Raw genomic sequence first — 15,024 nt, 5'->3', positions numbered from 1 at the left:
TTGACATGAAGTTGTATGACATCCCCATCAGCATTGTAGTCCCATAACAGCGACTTAACCCCCACTTGGTCTCCTAAGTCCAGTTCTGGTCAGATTTCTGTGATGAAGAACGTAGTTCCACTTAGTTGCTGGGGACAATTAAGTAAAGAGTTTGGCTTCTCAAAACAATATGCGTTCAAAAGATTAAAACATTTGCATCACAGAAATGCCTTCTCAAAAAACTGAAACGCTCGGCGGGAGACAGATATAACGCCAAGCGTTTTGTGAAGTCTGATTTTTTGGAGAAGGCATTTTTGTGATGCATATGTATTCATCTTTTGAACGCATATTGTTTGAGAAGCAAAACTCTTTACTTTAAGTGTCCCCAGCAACAAAGTGGAACTGCGTTCTTCATTGCAGAAATCTGACCAGAACTGGACTTAGGAGACCAAGTGGGGGGTAAGTTGCTGCCATTGGACTACAATGCTGATGGGGATGTCATACAACTTCATGTCAAAAAATCCAAACTATCCCTTTTGGAGGTGAGAGACGAGTGAAAGAGACATACATGCACATGGCAATATACGGAGGCCGGCAACATTAGCGAGTTAATTTGAATCTGTCATGTAATTAATTTAATTATTTATTATCGTGAGACAGTTTTTTTCTGAACAAGAAATCTTGTCACATTCTAATCTTCTGACACCCCTGGGTGTGATACGACAAATGTCCGACAACAACAATTGCTTTCAACACAACGGGGCGGGAGAGAGCGGTTAACCTCACACCCTGCTCCTGTCACTGAATAACCATATACAAGTCAGAGTGACAGTTGCACAATTAGTGACATATCAACTGGTTTCCTTTTTTAATTGAGCTAGCTGAAGCAGGGACGAGGAAGTGAACGAGTTAAGAGAAACTAGTACCCGTGAGTCTCGATTCAGGAAAAACCTTGCAAGTTTTGAATGCCCCCTTCAGGATTCGCACATCTCTTGTTCGCAATGGCGTTCTCACTAGTGAGCTGTCAGCTGCTCAGTGCTGCGTTGCTAAGGAGGAAACACCAAGGCTAAGAATAGGCCTGGAGAATGAAGTCGCTAATTAGCAGCGCTGACAGCGGATTGATGACACTGCCTGCCTTCTTCTGCTCCTTCTTTCTTTTATAATCACTGTAAAGAACCGCAAGAAGTGTTTGCCTTGTCCACAAAATCAGAGACGACTTGAACGCACAAAGAAGACAATGATATGCTCACTGACATATTTTAACATCTTTGATGAAGGAGAGAGTCCTCACAGGACAATTGAACCTCAAAAGTCAAATTTGGAATTAGACATTTTCAGGAAAAACAGTATTTGCCATTTGCGTCCCTCAGTGTAGCGAGCGTCAAAGGATTTACTTTTCTTTGGCTTTTTGTAGTTCTTTTGCAATATGCATTCCAGAGCAATCTCAACAAGGGGTCTTCAGAGAAGAAGAACGTAAGAAGAAAAATATAAACAGGAAGTTGTATGATGTAAGCAGACTTTCATTACCATAGACAACACTTGCTTTCACATTCTACAATCACGGCTTCTGTGCTGGCCTTTTCTAGTATTTCTTCCATAAAATTGTATTACTTTATCCACAGTTTGTAGCATGTCTTTTGTCTGTACTACTTCTAGTACATGTATGCGTATGTTAGCCGTTTTTTCCAATCAGATTTCAGTGTTGCCATGTCAATGTAATCTGCCAAGGGCCTTCAGAATCAGGAGTGCTGCCCCATATGTCACTTAAACATTATCAGCAGTGGGGGGGGCTGTTTCTTTAACCAATCAGATTTTAGATTGACCTCACAGGGCCAGCTAGCAGGCATACAGTGATGTTAGCATTGTTGCCATCTTCTGATTGGTTGATGTTTGAAAGCCTATGCCTAACACTCAAAGTTACCAGTGCGATTGAATGCACATGAATAGCGCAGAGCTGAATTGATTCTGTTCTGAAGAAAAGGGAAAGACACAGTGCTGTTTGATGTTCTGTGTGTATTACATGAACAACTAAGTGAGTTTATACCGTAAATATATTTTACATATGCAAATGTTATATAAGTCAGCCTGGGAGAGGGTTTGCTAATAATGTGCACTGGAAGCCAGTGATTGTGAGTGAGTGGTGAGCGTGTGTATTTTATGTTATGTTATTAGATAAATATTGATTCAGAACTGCTCTGAATGATGTTGTCATGTGAAGGTTTGGAGTTGTTCAGAGACATTGTATTCCAAGATAAAGGGTTAACTGGGTTTGTTGCTTTAGTAATTAAGGTATTCATCCCCAGTTCTGTAATATTGCGCATTTTTATACTGCGTTTTTATATAATATTGATGGTTTGTATAATTGTGACGTGATAGTGGCTGTATTAAAAGGTGGATTGGGTCGCTTAAAGGGATAGTTTGGATTTTTTTACATGAAGTTGTATGAGATCCCCATCAGGAGTGGAGTTCCAATTGGATTTTGGTGAGGAGGAACCTAATTGCGGTTAGTTGCTGGGGTCACTTAAGTGAAGAATTTGGCTTCTCAAAACAATATGCGTTCAAAAGTGTAATACATTTGCATCACAAAACCGTTGCTAACAAAAAAGTCAGACCTCTTCGTCGCTCGGCGCCATTTCCTCTCCGTTCCTGTCACTACGCGCTCTCGCCTGTCCACTGTTGTGTCTGTGATCACCAGTGTTTATAGGTGCGGATGGAGACTGCTGCGATGCGAGAGTCTCCCATCGCAGGAGTCTCCATCCGCGCATGTAACACTGTGATGTGATGGTGACAGGTTGACCTTGGAACAGATGATTTTTTCTATTATTTCCTGTGGGTAAAATTGTATTGAAATCTGAACAAATTGGGGGTTGATCAGTGTCCAGGAATGGATTGTTTTCAGCCGTAGCGGTATTTTGTAAAAAAAAAAAAAAAAAAAAAAAAAAGAAAAACACTGTAATTTTTAAATATGTTTTTTTAGTTTTTCGAATTTCTTTTTTACTAAAACAATGCACTATAATCGCTAAAAAAGAAATGTGAAAACGCTTACTTTTACTAGCCGTTAATATTATGATAATATGCCCTAACGCAGAGTTTGGGACAGCACGCCTTCTTTAAGCCCCTTGGTTTCCCCTGTTACCTGCCTCAGCAATAGGAATTGAAAAGCAATCAATTTTGCCATTGAAATGTAAGTCAAGTTGGCTGAGCAGACAAAAATAAGTTGGTCTTTATTTTTTTAGGCTGCTGCTGTTGCTTCCCTGAAGTCTTCTGGTGCCACCCAGTGGATGCTGCCGTAACGCTAGACCTTTAGTTTGCAGCACAATAAGATCATCCGCCATGTTTGTGCAGTGGGATGTTGCAGGACTGTTTCACCACACAGCTTGTCCGTGTCAAGTAGGGAAATAGACCACTTCATACGTAATCTAGTGTGCAACCTTTGCATGATTTCCAACTAAATCCTTGTCAGATCACTTTGGGATATGACATATTAAACAAACAATTGTAATTTTAACACACACCTGCTTTTTTTACTTGAGCTTCACATGCATGCTTTGGCGTATCTTGTAAGGGTGTTTCCATGTGGGGGTGTGTGAGTGACATTGGCATGAGTCATGGCGACAGCAGAGCGTCAGCACAACAAACACGATGACAGCAGAGGTGTTGCTGGCCGCCTAGCACAGCTCCTGCAACATCTTTTACACAACAGACAGGAATATGTGTACACATTGAAGCTTTAGGCAATAAAATAACATTTATTTGTGTTTAACAAAATAAATAATCTGTTTTCAATTGAATAAACTCTGGAGGGTGGCAGGGAGGTGTCAAGACGTTTTGTTGTACTTTAAGTATGACCATTGTTAATGGTGAATTTTGACTATTAGCAAAGACAAATACTTTAATGCAACTGGATGTCACGGAAATAAACATTTGCTTTTGTATGTTTTTTGTCTGATTCCCCTAAGCAGCCAGACTGACTGGATGACAAGATGGGCACAGTTTTCTTCGAAATATACAGAAAAACACAACAGTCAGTTTACTGTGAGTCCTACTTTAGCTTTAGTGACGTGAACATTCGGTTATGATGATGCGTATTTGGCACAAGCTATAAAGCAAATACAGATGAAAGAGAAGACCATCTGTGCCAAAACTCTGCAGCTTGTTGTACAACCCGATTTCAACCCCCCAAAAGGCAAAGTTCTTACTCGGATTACAAAAAAGGATAACTGTAAAAAAAACAATCCGTTTTCATCTTTTTCAAAAAATCAAGATGAATGCCTACAGTACGACAGATGCATCACATATCATATAAATAAGGGATTGCTGTAATAGCAAAAAAGAAGAGACGTTAATTCTAAAATGCCTTCACAACTTTTCATAGGCTCTTTTTTATATTTTTGGGTGTATAAAACACATCTCAAATAGTGACAAAATGTTACAGTTTCCCAAAAATGATGTGCTGAGCAGTTTTACATGCTTGAAAACGTCAATAATGTTAACCATACTTCCACCTAGTCATTTAAAATGGTTCATTTCCAAACATGTAGTGCCCCCCTTGTGCAGCCTCAATCAAGCAGGTAGCACCTGTAACACAAAACATTGCTCAAAACAATGTATTCATTCATTTATTTTTTACTGCTTGTCCTGTTCAGGTTCACAAGCAAGAGGAGGGGGGTACACCTTGGACTGGTTGCAAGTCAATCACAGGGCACATATTGACAATGCGAGGGTCGCGAGATCTCATGCGAGACTGAAACGTGATGATATTTCTCGTTTAGCAAAAAGCTGTCTCCTGGGAACAAGAAGTCTATCAGACTGTGAACTATGACATCGCTACCGTGAATGATAATACACGTAATATGGAAGTGGCAGTGCGTGAGGGAGGATTGGAACCGAACATTAAGCGCTTTACGCGCACTATAAACCCTGCAATCCAACCTACCTCAGTGTTCCCATCGTCACTCCCTCGCGACGTGTGGCTTTTCATAAGAGTTCAACAGCTGTCCAAGCAGAAGCTATAGTAATTCTACATTGGATCAAACTTACTTGGGATTTGTCAGATCAAAACACGGGTGCTGCATAAGACGTGATACCTTCGGAAACTCACTACTTCCTGGGAGCGTCATACTTCATCATGGGAACTGTAGTTCTTTTAGCGTAAACATGAATCTAATCTACTGCAATCTGCAATCTATTTTACATGTGTCTTTACATCTAAACATCCACATAAATGATTAGTAGTAGCAGTTAGAACTGCCATCATTATTTTATTTAACTTTTATCATTTTTCGTTTTCGTTTCAATTTGTGGAAAAAAGTTCTACAAGTCAAAGCATCATGCTTAGGTCATGCATGCAAAGTTATAAACCATTTCAAAATGCACCTGTATTGTTTTGTGACTAAATAAAAGTCTGCTTGTCCAGTCCTATATTTTATCATTGTTGTTTTCTTAAAGGTAATGTCATAATATCGGCTCGTCTCGTTCTCGTGAAACCACAATATCGTGTATGGACTCGTCTCATGAGCTGAGTGTATCGTGACACCCCTAATAGACAAACGAGCATTCACACTCACATTCACACCTATAGACCATTTACAGTCTCCAATTAATCTAACATGCATGTTTTGGACTGTGGGAGGGAAACCCACGCAAGCACGGGCAGAGATTCAAACCCAGAGCCACCTGGCTGCTGTCTGTGAAGGCAGATGTGCTAAGCACATTCTCCACCGTGCTGTCCCAAAATAAATGAATGTAACTGTATCTTCAGTGGACGCTGTTGATGACAGCGAAGCCCAGGTCCCTTGTGATATGGATTGGAATATTTTTTTTTCTTCTTTACTTCCCTCTGTGGTTGTAATTGTCTTTGGTGACGTTTGGGCTGCTGCTCCGGCACACTGTGATCGAGCTCCGCCGCTGAATTTTAATGTCATGCTCTGTGGAGACAAGAAACGTAGGCGAAAGAGTAAACAGATCTGCCCCGACATTTAAAGCTACGACAGTATTATGGTGTCATTTGGCCTTAAGATAACAGCTTTACCAACATTTTGAAGGAGAATAGCATCACCATCTGCTGTGACGACCCCTCGTGGACCAGCCTGAACACCTCTCGTGTTTATTGTTAGCATTAACATTGAGGGATTTTGTTCACTGCCTCATATGAGAATTACAACCCAGGTGACTTTTGTTAGTTGATGGAGTTTGTGTTGCTAGCTTATCTTCTTTAGCTTTATACCGTGCCTGTGTTGCTTTCATTTTCTTAGGTGGAGGTAGCAAGACTCCAGCTTTATAATGCATGTCATCCAAACCTGTCAACATTTGCACTGAGGCAGACCGGACTGGCTTATCAGACGTTCCGCTGTATCTAACTACTTTGACATTGCTCATAAAGTTAACATTTGCTGCTGTCCTTTGTTTCTTTGTTGTGGGACAAGGAGCAAGATGCCGCAGGTGAACACTTCTCTAAATTACAAATGGAGTTTTAAAGAATTAAAGATGAAAACTACTTCTCTTTAACACACCCCTTGGGATGTGATCCGATACCGTGCATCTCTTTCATATGACTGGACTGACTTAAAGGCTAAATATTAGTCACAGCCACGAAGATGTGTTTAAAAGGCTTTGAATAATAGTTTGGGGAATTCAGCAAGAAACTCCCCCACACGGAATGAAGTCATCACGGTTCATCTGTTTGTATGATACCATCTTGGCAGTTGAATAACACAAAGTATGAAACGTGTAGTCATGTTGTCAACAAACGGACTGTTTATGTTCATTCTATAACGGAACAGTAGCTTTTTATTTACATTCTGACAATTTTGCTGCACAATGAAACAATCATTTAAATGTAGAAATACACAAAATAAAACAAGATTGACGTTAACTTTGCAAAAGAGATCCTGACAAAAGTTGTGAGAGGGAGTAAAACTTGACAGAGGGAAAGACAAGAAGTGAGGCAGATTGACGTCACGGTGATGAAACGTCACTACACTTTTCTGTCGTTGCTGATGTTGTTGTTATTTCCGCTGTCCTGTCTTGTTTTTGAGGAGGAATAAAAAAGACTGTGCCATTTCGCAGCCCACATGGTTTTATTTCGGTACACTGTCGCTTGGTGAGTCAATGCAACGCCCCTCCAATTACCTCCCACTCCATCAGCCCCCACAGCCCAGCCTCCCCGCCCCACGGCCCACGCACCGACACACTCTGACGTCAGTTGCTGCTGAGGTGGCGGCGCTGCTGGTCGTGGTGGGGTCTGACGCTGTCGCCCACAGAGTGCTTCCTATACCATCCCCCTCCCTCTACGCCCCCTCATGCCTTGGCTGGATTTCTTCTCTGCTCTCTTCCACTGCCTATCACAGCACAGCTAACTTGAACACTTTTCTCTTCTGCCTTTGTAAGGCAGGCATCCCAAAAGTGGTACAATTTGGAATTCAACCAAAACTTTACAGAAAAAGTCAAACAAAACAAAACGTCAGCAAATGTCATGGAACTTCAGATCAGTGAGCATCTAAAGGTGGAAGCTCACAAGTACGTTTTGCCAGCACAAAACTGCAATCTGAGCGAAAATAACTATTTTAATATACTTAAACATACTTATTTTTGAATTACAAGACTTTTTTTGCTTCCCAGACATGTAGATCAATTTGCGTACCTTAAATCATATGTACTAAAATGTGACATAATACTTAAAATAAGCACAACCTGCTAATAAAGAAGTCATTATGGTTTCAGCTACAAGATGAATAAATGTATAGAATTATTACTGAGCAGCCAGACCCTTTCTTATGTCACAGTAAGTTCCATTTGTGTTCTATGTTCTATGCTTATGCTTATCATCATGCCTTTCCTCTTTCGGAGCACTGCAAAAACTGAAACAAATATGAATAAATTAGTCAATATCTGAAATCAATTTCGAAAACACTTATGACTACAAGATATATTTGTTTGACTATGCCAATCGAAATTCATCCATGCATCTATTTTCTATGCCGCTTATCTTCATGAGGCTCGTGGGGATATGCTGGGGCTGACTTTGGGCGAGCGGTGGGGTACACCCTGAGTCTCCAATGAACCTAAGCTGCATATTTTTGCCTACGGGAGGAAACCGAAGTACCCGGAGAAAACCCACGCAAACACGGGGAGAATATGCAAACTACACACGGACATTCGAACCCAGATCTTCTGACTGTGTGGCCAACATGCTAACCACTAGGGCACCGTGCCGCCCGATCTGAAGTCATGCGTACTAAAATCTGAGAGATGTTAAAATAATCATTAAAATTATCAAAATAATCTGCCGACAGATTTTAAAAATGGGACTTTTCCAGCATATTTGATATACTGTATGATGATAACCATAGAACAGGAAATGGAACTTACTGTGACATCTGGCTGGCCAGTATTAATTCCATACACTAATTGATCTTACCAACTACATGCTAATGACAAAAGAAGCTAAACTTCTCTCTTCCCTATTTGTTACCTGTCAGGCACATTCAAAGGGTGAGTGCCTTTACTTTATTTCAGTATACAATGACTAACAAACATATTTTACACTTGTATTCCAGTTAAATATTGCCTAGACCAAATTCATTCCCTTTACATGATTTCTTATGGCAAAATTCATTTGAAATTAGAACAACTTGAAAGATAAGATCGGGGGGTTTACTGTACAATTCAACACCATCATCTGTAATTTGTCTGGTGAAGCACTTATAATAATTATTGAAAGAATTTGTTTTAATGTAATCATTTAGTTCAACCTACCAGTAATATTTTTGACATTTTGGGGTAATGTTTTCATTGGAATGATAGAACGTCAAGGTAGTTTTAGGTTGACATGCTGAAAATGAAGCTAACACAAACAGCCGTTAGCATAGCTTCGCACAAAGACGGGAAACGATGGAAGAGCTGGCCCTGTCTAGGTCACAAAAACATGGAAATTTCAACAACTTTGTTCTTTTGTTGAGAGTTTCACGCCTATGCCATAACCACACATAAGCATGTTATTAAAGGTACCCACAAACAAATTTCTAATGGCTACATTAGCGTGACTCCAATACGTGTACAGCTGCAGTAGCTAACGTTCTTTGATCAATTAAATAAAAAGCAGGCTCAGCTCTATTGTAAAAACCATCCTATAACATTATGACATATTATAATTTTAAAAGACGTTAAACAGTATCACACATCATTATTGTGGCTAAAAAGGAAGCTAGCCATCTGAAAGCAGTATAAGCTTGGAAAAATGGCTGCATTTGAGGTTGTCAGAAACATTTGTGATGGTAAGTCCACAAGACAACAAACTAAATAGCAATTTTGCAGTGTCTAAAGTGAAAATGTTTAAGCTATGCTAACTTGCAGCTTAAGAAAGGACCACAAATATGCATATTCAACTGTAAAGTTTTGGGAGCAGTAAGCCATTTTTTAAATGCTTGAAATGTGTTTAAACTTGCAAAGAGACAGGCAAACATTGCAAAACATGCGTTTATTCTGTTTCCATTATTTAGCACATAATAGTGAGTTAATATTTGAAAAGTCACCTGTGGAGTGAGTTCCCTCTGACCCTAATTTGACCTTGCCGGCCCGATCATGTGACACCATGCGAGCCAACCGCAGCCCTTCGTCCATGAGCGTTTGTTGCATGAGGTGGCGACTCCAGGTGCTTGGGTTGGAGTTGTCAGCGGGGGGGCATGGCGACGGCGACTGGTTGCATTGTGACACCACGTCTAACAGTAAGAGAATCGTTATACCAACAGGGTGAAACCTGCTTAATAGATGAACAGTATTTGAAGGGTTTTACCATGAGACACACTGTCTGGACTTTCCGCAGACAAGCTGTCATCATCTGCCCTCTGATGCAAAGCCTCAACGCCCTCCACTCCCAGGAGTGACGACGTGTTCTCAGCCACAGACACCTGAAATTTCAAGTACACACACATATGTAAAAATTATCGTATTTTTCGAACTACAAGTCGCACTTTTTTTCATGGTTTGGCTGGTCCTGCGACTTATATACAGTATGTTTTTTTTCACACTGGCAGCCGCGAGAGGGCGTTCTAGGCTTGCGTGCCAGTATCTGCTACTCCTATCACTCCTGTACCACTGAAAATGTACCATGTAAACATGAACTTATAAAGACAAATGAGGGGCTATGCAAACGGAAATGTTTTCAGGTCGAAACGGCAAAGTATTTTATCGTTTCAGCCTCTCATCCACATGGGAATGGCGTTCGCAGGAGTAATTCCACTTCTCGTGAGCGGAAGACGACAGACTTTCTTCCTTCTTCCATTCTTTCTTCTTCTATGGTTTGGTGTGTCACGTGGTTCCGTCCTCATAAAGACAACTGGGAAAGACGGAACACAAATGCCCCCAAAAAGAATATCATATCCTGCAGACTGCAAGCTGTAAGTACTGAAATATGCAGCCGGAAACGGTAATTGAGCAGCAGAAAGAAAGCTTGGACTAAAAACTTGTGAGGGACTGGCCAAAAGCTTAGGATACTCTAACTGTGATGAAGAAAACAAAAAACAAAACGAATCACAGGCTAAAAGCTAGACGGCCACAGCTAGAGGAGCAAGGTCACAAACGGGTGCTTGAACAACGTGCTGCCGGGAGAGGCTTGTCAACAGCGCAGTTACGTCTCCACGCCCAGGTAGGCGATGAATATAGATGATTTTGCGGGTTGTTTAGGCTATAGTTATCTGAATAACTGTTAATATGTTAACATACCACCTAGTCACGTTACGATAACAGACGCCGAAGACGCCTATTTAGCCTGTTGTTCTCCATTTTACAGTTATTACTATTACTTGCCTTTCAAGATGAAATGTCTGTTCTTGGTCTCTGATTTTATAAAATCAATTTCCCCCCAAAAATGCGACTTACAGTCCACTGCGACATGTATATGTTTTTTTCCACTTCATTGTTCATTTTTGGCTGGTGCGACTTATAGTGCATAACGACTTACAGTCTGGCAAATACGGTACACACATGCATGTGCTTACCTCAAGCTTTGCTCTCTTCTGGGGAAGTACACTGTTATCCTCCATGTTTGGCCTGCAGAGTGATGGAAATCCAAAATATGCACATGTCATATAGTACAATATTAGGTACACTTGCACAATCTGATGAGATTGAAGAGCTGTACGTATATAAAAAACAATTCTTGCAATGTAACAATATGTTTGTTGTAGTTTGCAGTGGTGTTGAATGTATGCATACGGTATTGAACTGTCAAAAGCAACATGGGGAGAGAGTCTGGGGTGAACTGAAAACGCCACAAAATGATTTTTTTGGGAGTAGAGGAGACCCAAATTTGATTATATTATCACCAATATACCGACATATGTAGACTGTTTTTTCTTTAAATGTATAGAACTGCTTAGCAACTTTACCTATTGGATTGGTTTAAAGAAAAGTGAATAATATCATAGTGGCCCCTGCATCCTTCAGTTTTTCTGTTGAAAACGTTTAGACACCCTTCGGAATTCATGCTTGCTACATACATGATGAGTTGTTAATAAGAGGAGGAAGTAATCTCTTCTAATTAAATCTTGAGCTTAAAACGCTTGGTAAACCCTGATCTCATACATGCCAAAAAAGGGGTGTGTGGTTGTTCATCCTAGCGGGGAACAAAAAATGTTGGATAATTATCACATTTGAAGAAAGATTTCTAGAATATGAGACCCATGACGACATCTTGTGTAATTTCACAAACAAAAAATAGCAAATATGCCTCAGTTAAATTGCTACGTGTGTTAGGTGCAGAAAACATTTATTTGCAATGGTAGTGGACGCAGCAGATGCATCCAGTGTATCCCATTATTACTTCGGCAAAACTGTGCAAAAACTATGTGACGGATTTCCCTGAAAATTTATGAAATGGTGTTAAAAAAGGTGTTACTAGAGTACTGTGTTTTCTTCTTGTTTTTTGAGTAATGACGTTGCCTACCCTCCAGAATACAAATGGTAGAGTCCTGTCCATCTGTTCTTAACGTAGGAAGTAGCCTGCCAACTAACAAACCATGATTTCTTTCACTTTTGTTCAGAGTATTTTGATGTCCTTTTGTGTCACTGGAGTCAAAATGGACTGTTCTCCCACCCCAGAATCACAAATGGTACTTAAATGGTCTAAAGGTCTGAGGTGATCCTCTGCGAACCAGGAAGTAGACTATTATAAACAAAAATAGCAGTCGATCCTTCATGGAGGTCTAAACTCTGCTGAGTGTCTACTCACATTCATACCTATGGACAATTTAGAGTCGTCGCTTAACTTAACATGCATGTTTTTGGAATGTGGGAGGAAACTGGAGTACCCCGAGAAAACCCACGCATGCACGGGGAGAACATGCAAACTCCACACAGAGATGCCTAACAGAGATTCGAATCCAGATCTTCCAGATCTCCTGACTGTGTGGCCAACATGCTAACCACTCGGCCCAATATAGTATACCCAATACCCAATATAGTAGACGAAATATGAGTAAATAAACCATTTGAGACATAAATTATTCTCGTGCTTGTGTGTGTCACTATAAATGTGTTCCTTAGGGGACTGGAAAGAGAGGTGAACAGGAAGTGACGTTGGTTGTTCAGAGTTGAGTTTCAGCTTTGCGTGGGTAACGATAAAAGTAGCTTATTAGAGATTTTTATTAGGGATTATTGTGCCTGTTGTATGATAATTCAAACGTACCGAAGATTACGGTATTACTAATGACACCGAGTGATGAGTTTCATCAATTATAGTTAATTTGGCCATTTTTATGCTCAAAAATGCTTAATTTAGGTAAAAAAAAAAACATTTGCTTAAATATGCATTTTTTTTTACTAATAATCGGAAGTATTCAACCATGAAACAGCATGGTATATTAATTAATATCTTTTTGAAAAACCGTGCTAGAGTGAAGCCGCAAAATTCGAACCGCGATGTGGCGAGGGACGACTGTATCTGGTGTTGTGGGATAGGACGTTCCGTTCTACTTAGTGAACATTCTCTTCTTACCTTGCATGCTTCAGAGTGGACGTGTAGGCGCATTTCCTTGCTACCTGCCGAGCCAAAGAAAAGAGTTCCACTCGTCTCAGTAGAAGGGCGTTGTCCCGCATACAGAACTGTGCTGCAGCCTCGTTGATGATCAGCTGAGCAAGAAGAAGATTAAGAACATGGAAGCTGTCAGATAATTAGGTGCCAAAAACTATGAAACATCTCCACTCTCTGACTCTTTTTACCTCATGCTGTGTGAGTTGCTTGCCTTCTCTCCGTTTGGAGTCGAAGCGTCCATAGATGAGGCTGTACTTGCGGATTTCCTCTTCCTTGTTGACATCCTGGGAGCCCATTTTAAAGATGTGGCCCACAGTCTTTGCTATCTTCTTGTTTATCCTCAGCAGGCTCTTCACCTCTGCGGGGTCTGAGCGAGGCAGAGTCCTAAGGAGTCTTTCCACGCTTTCTGCCACAGACTGAGCTGTCTCCCCGTCCAGTTGTCCTCCAGGCCAGGCTGACAGAGCAGTGGGGGCAGAAGAGGAGGAGGAACTTGGTGACGTGGAGGCAACAGGGGGACGTACGGGTAGGTGAGGTGGGCTAGGCGGCTCCTCTTCCATTCCGGATGGTGTACAGTTGCCATCAGGCTCTGGGCTAAGCCAGTGTGGGTCCATGGGGGACAGTTTTTCCCGGTAGTGTGTGTCTGGGGGCTGGGGGGAGGCCTGAGAGCAGGGGCTTCGAGGGCTTCCACTGTGCATGGGAGTAAGACACACCCTATCCTCCCGTTCACAAGGTGACCCTGGCTGCCCGTTGCTCACAGACCTCCTGGGTCCACCTGCGGACCCACCTGGACCTGTGCCGTCAACTTTAAACAGCGGGATTCCACCGATGGATGGTACACTGGAGACCGGCTGGCTGAAAAGTGTCGGGTTCGCCGCCCAGTCTCGCAGGGCCTTCTGCAGCCTGCGTACGTGCAGCGGCTTGGTGGCCATGCCGACTAGGGCCATAATCTCCAGAAACTCGTCTTCGGCCGCTTCACAGAGCTGCTGCACGTCATCGCCGCCCTGCTGGATGAAGGTTTCATAATAGGCTAGCAGGTTGGCCCTTTGCAGGACCCGATAGAGCTGCAGCTCCCCAAGTGTGCGCGGAAGAGACATGGCGTGCTGCACGGAAAAGTTTAGGCGAGACAAATGAGACACATGGACCTGCCTGCATGGGAGGCTAGAAAAGTCTGCATCATACCTAAAGCTGCAAGTAGCAATGTGCATACCATTTTCCATACCAACGCTCATTACCAGCTAAAGTGCTGTTCCTGGGGCAAATAGCATCATTCTTCTTACCTTCTTCAAGTCAGGCAGCAGCAGCAATAGTAGTAGTAATATACAAACACTTCGATCTCGATCAGACAAAACAACCAGCAAGAATCCCTGCGTCAGATGGTGCAATCAAACTGGCTGCTTTGAATTTATTGTCCTTTTCTTGTCTCTCACCTTTAAGCAAAAGAGTCCCCGGCTCGGATTGGCGTAGTAAATCCCCTCAGCGTACTGGAGCTCGTCTCAAATCACTGGCAGAAATCCTCCTCCGGCGCACCGTATTGGTCGCTGGCTGCCTCTCTTACTGTGTCTGTGTGGGCTGGAGAATGACGGGGGCGGACTGCAGCGCGCCATCTGACCGAAAAAGAGCCTTCCTCTCCCGGTAGAGAGGCGGCTTTCAAATTCGAGATGTGGGTGGTGGTGGTGGGGGCTCGGAATTAACCCTCTGCGTCTTCAAGATGTTTGCTTTAAGTGACAAAGACCCCCTTACTCACCAGGCAACATACCAATATGCTATTTGAACAATGCAGCGAGATGTCAGTTACATTTTTGGATTTGATTGAAGGAATTCTTTTTTGAAGGTATATTTATTTGGAGCTCAAGAATACTCATTTTCGGCTATGTTGTATTATGAAAAGTGGAAGTATAGGGGAATTATATTATAATTATTATAAGGTACGTATGTAAGATAAATTGATATAAAACAATTGACTGACAGTTCAGTGTCAACCACCATTAATAAAAACATTGAATTTAGTGCATTTG

General features: G+C 41.7%; 1 protein-coding gene across 4 annotated transcripts; it reads right to left on the bottom strand.

Moving 5' to 3' along the window:
• Window positions 1-3,738: 3,738 nt before the first annotated feature.
• On the bottom strand, window positions 3,739-14,595 carry nab2 (NGFI-A binding protein 2 (EGR1 binding protein 2)). Of its 4 annotated transcripts, none has more exons than XM_054785871.1 (7): window positions 14,437-14,595; window positions 13,198-14,109; window positions 12,974-13,107; window positions 10,977-11,028; window positions 9,773-9,887; window positions 9,513-9,698; window positions 3,739-5,906 (listed from the first exon to the last, which is right to left on the bottom strand). In XM_054785871.1, exons 2-7 carry the CDS (start codon window positions 14,101-14,103, stop codon window positions 5,809-5,811), a joined length of 1,491 nt encoding a protein of 496 aa, XP_054641846.1. In that variant the 5' UTR covers window positions 14,104-14,109; window positions 14,437-14,595; the 3' UTR covers window positions 3,739-5,808. The 4 variants fall into 4 exon arrangements, with proteins under 4 accessions (XP_054641846.1, XP_054641845.1, XP_054641844.1 ...); XM_054785870.1 differs by having other exon boundaries at window positions 14,189-14,592; XM_054785869.1 differs by having other exon boundaries at window positions 14,217-14,592.
• Window positions 14,596-15,024: the final 429 nt, after the last annotated feature.

Source organism: Dunckerocampus dactyliophorus, chromosome 8, assembly GCF_027744805.1.
Source record: "Dunckerocampus dactyliophorus isolate RoL2022-P2 chromosome 8, RoL_Ddac_1.1, whole genome shotgun sequence".
NCBI classification, from domain to species: Eukaryota; Metazoa; Chordata; class Actinopteri; order Syngnathiformes; family Syngnathidae; genus Dunckerocampus; species Dunckerocampus dactyliophorus.
This window is presented reverse-complemented; position numbering and strand designations above follow the sequence as displayed.

What these genes read in the sequence shown, in the direction of transcription:
- nab2 (XM_054785869.1), bottom strand. An exon ending in TCCACTCTGAAGCATGCAAG is followed by an intron (nt 11,029 to 12,973) that starts GTAAGAAGAGAA and finishes ATCACTCTGCAG; the next exon opens with GCCAAACATGGAGGATAACA. An exon ending in AGAGGGAACTCACTCCACAG is followed by an intron (nt 5,907 to 9,512) that starts GTGACTTTTCAA and finishes TTGTCTCCACAG; the next exon opens with AGCATGACATTAAAATTCAG.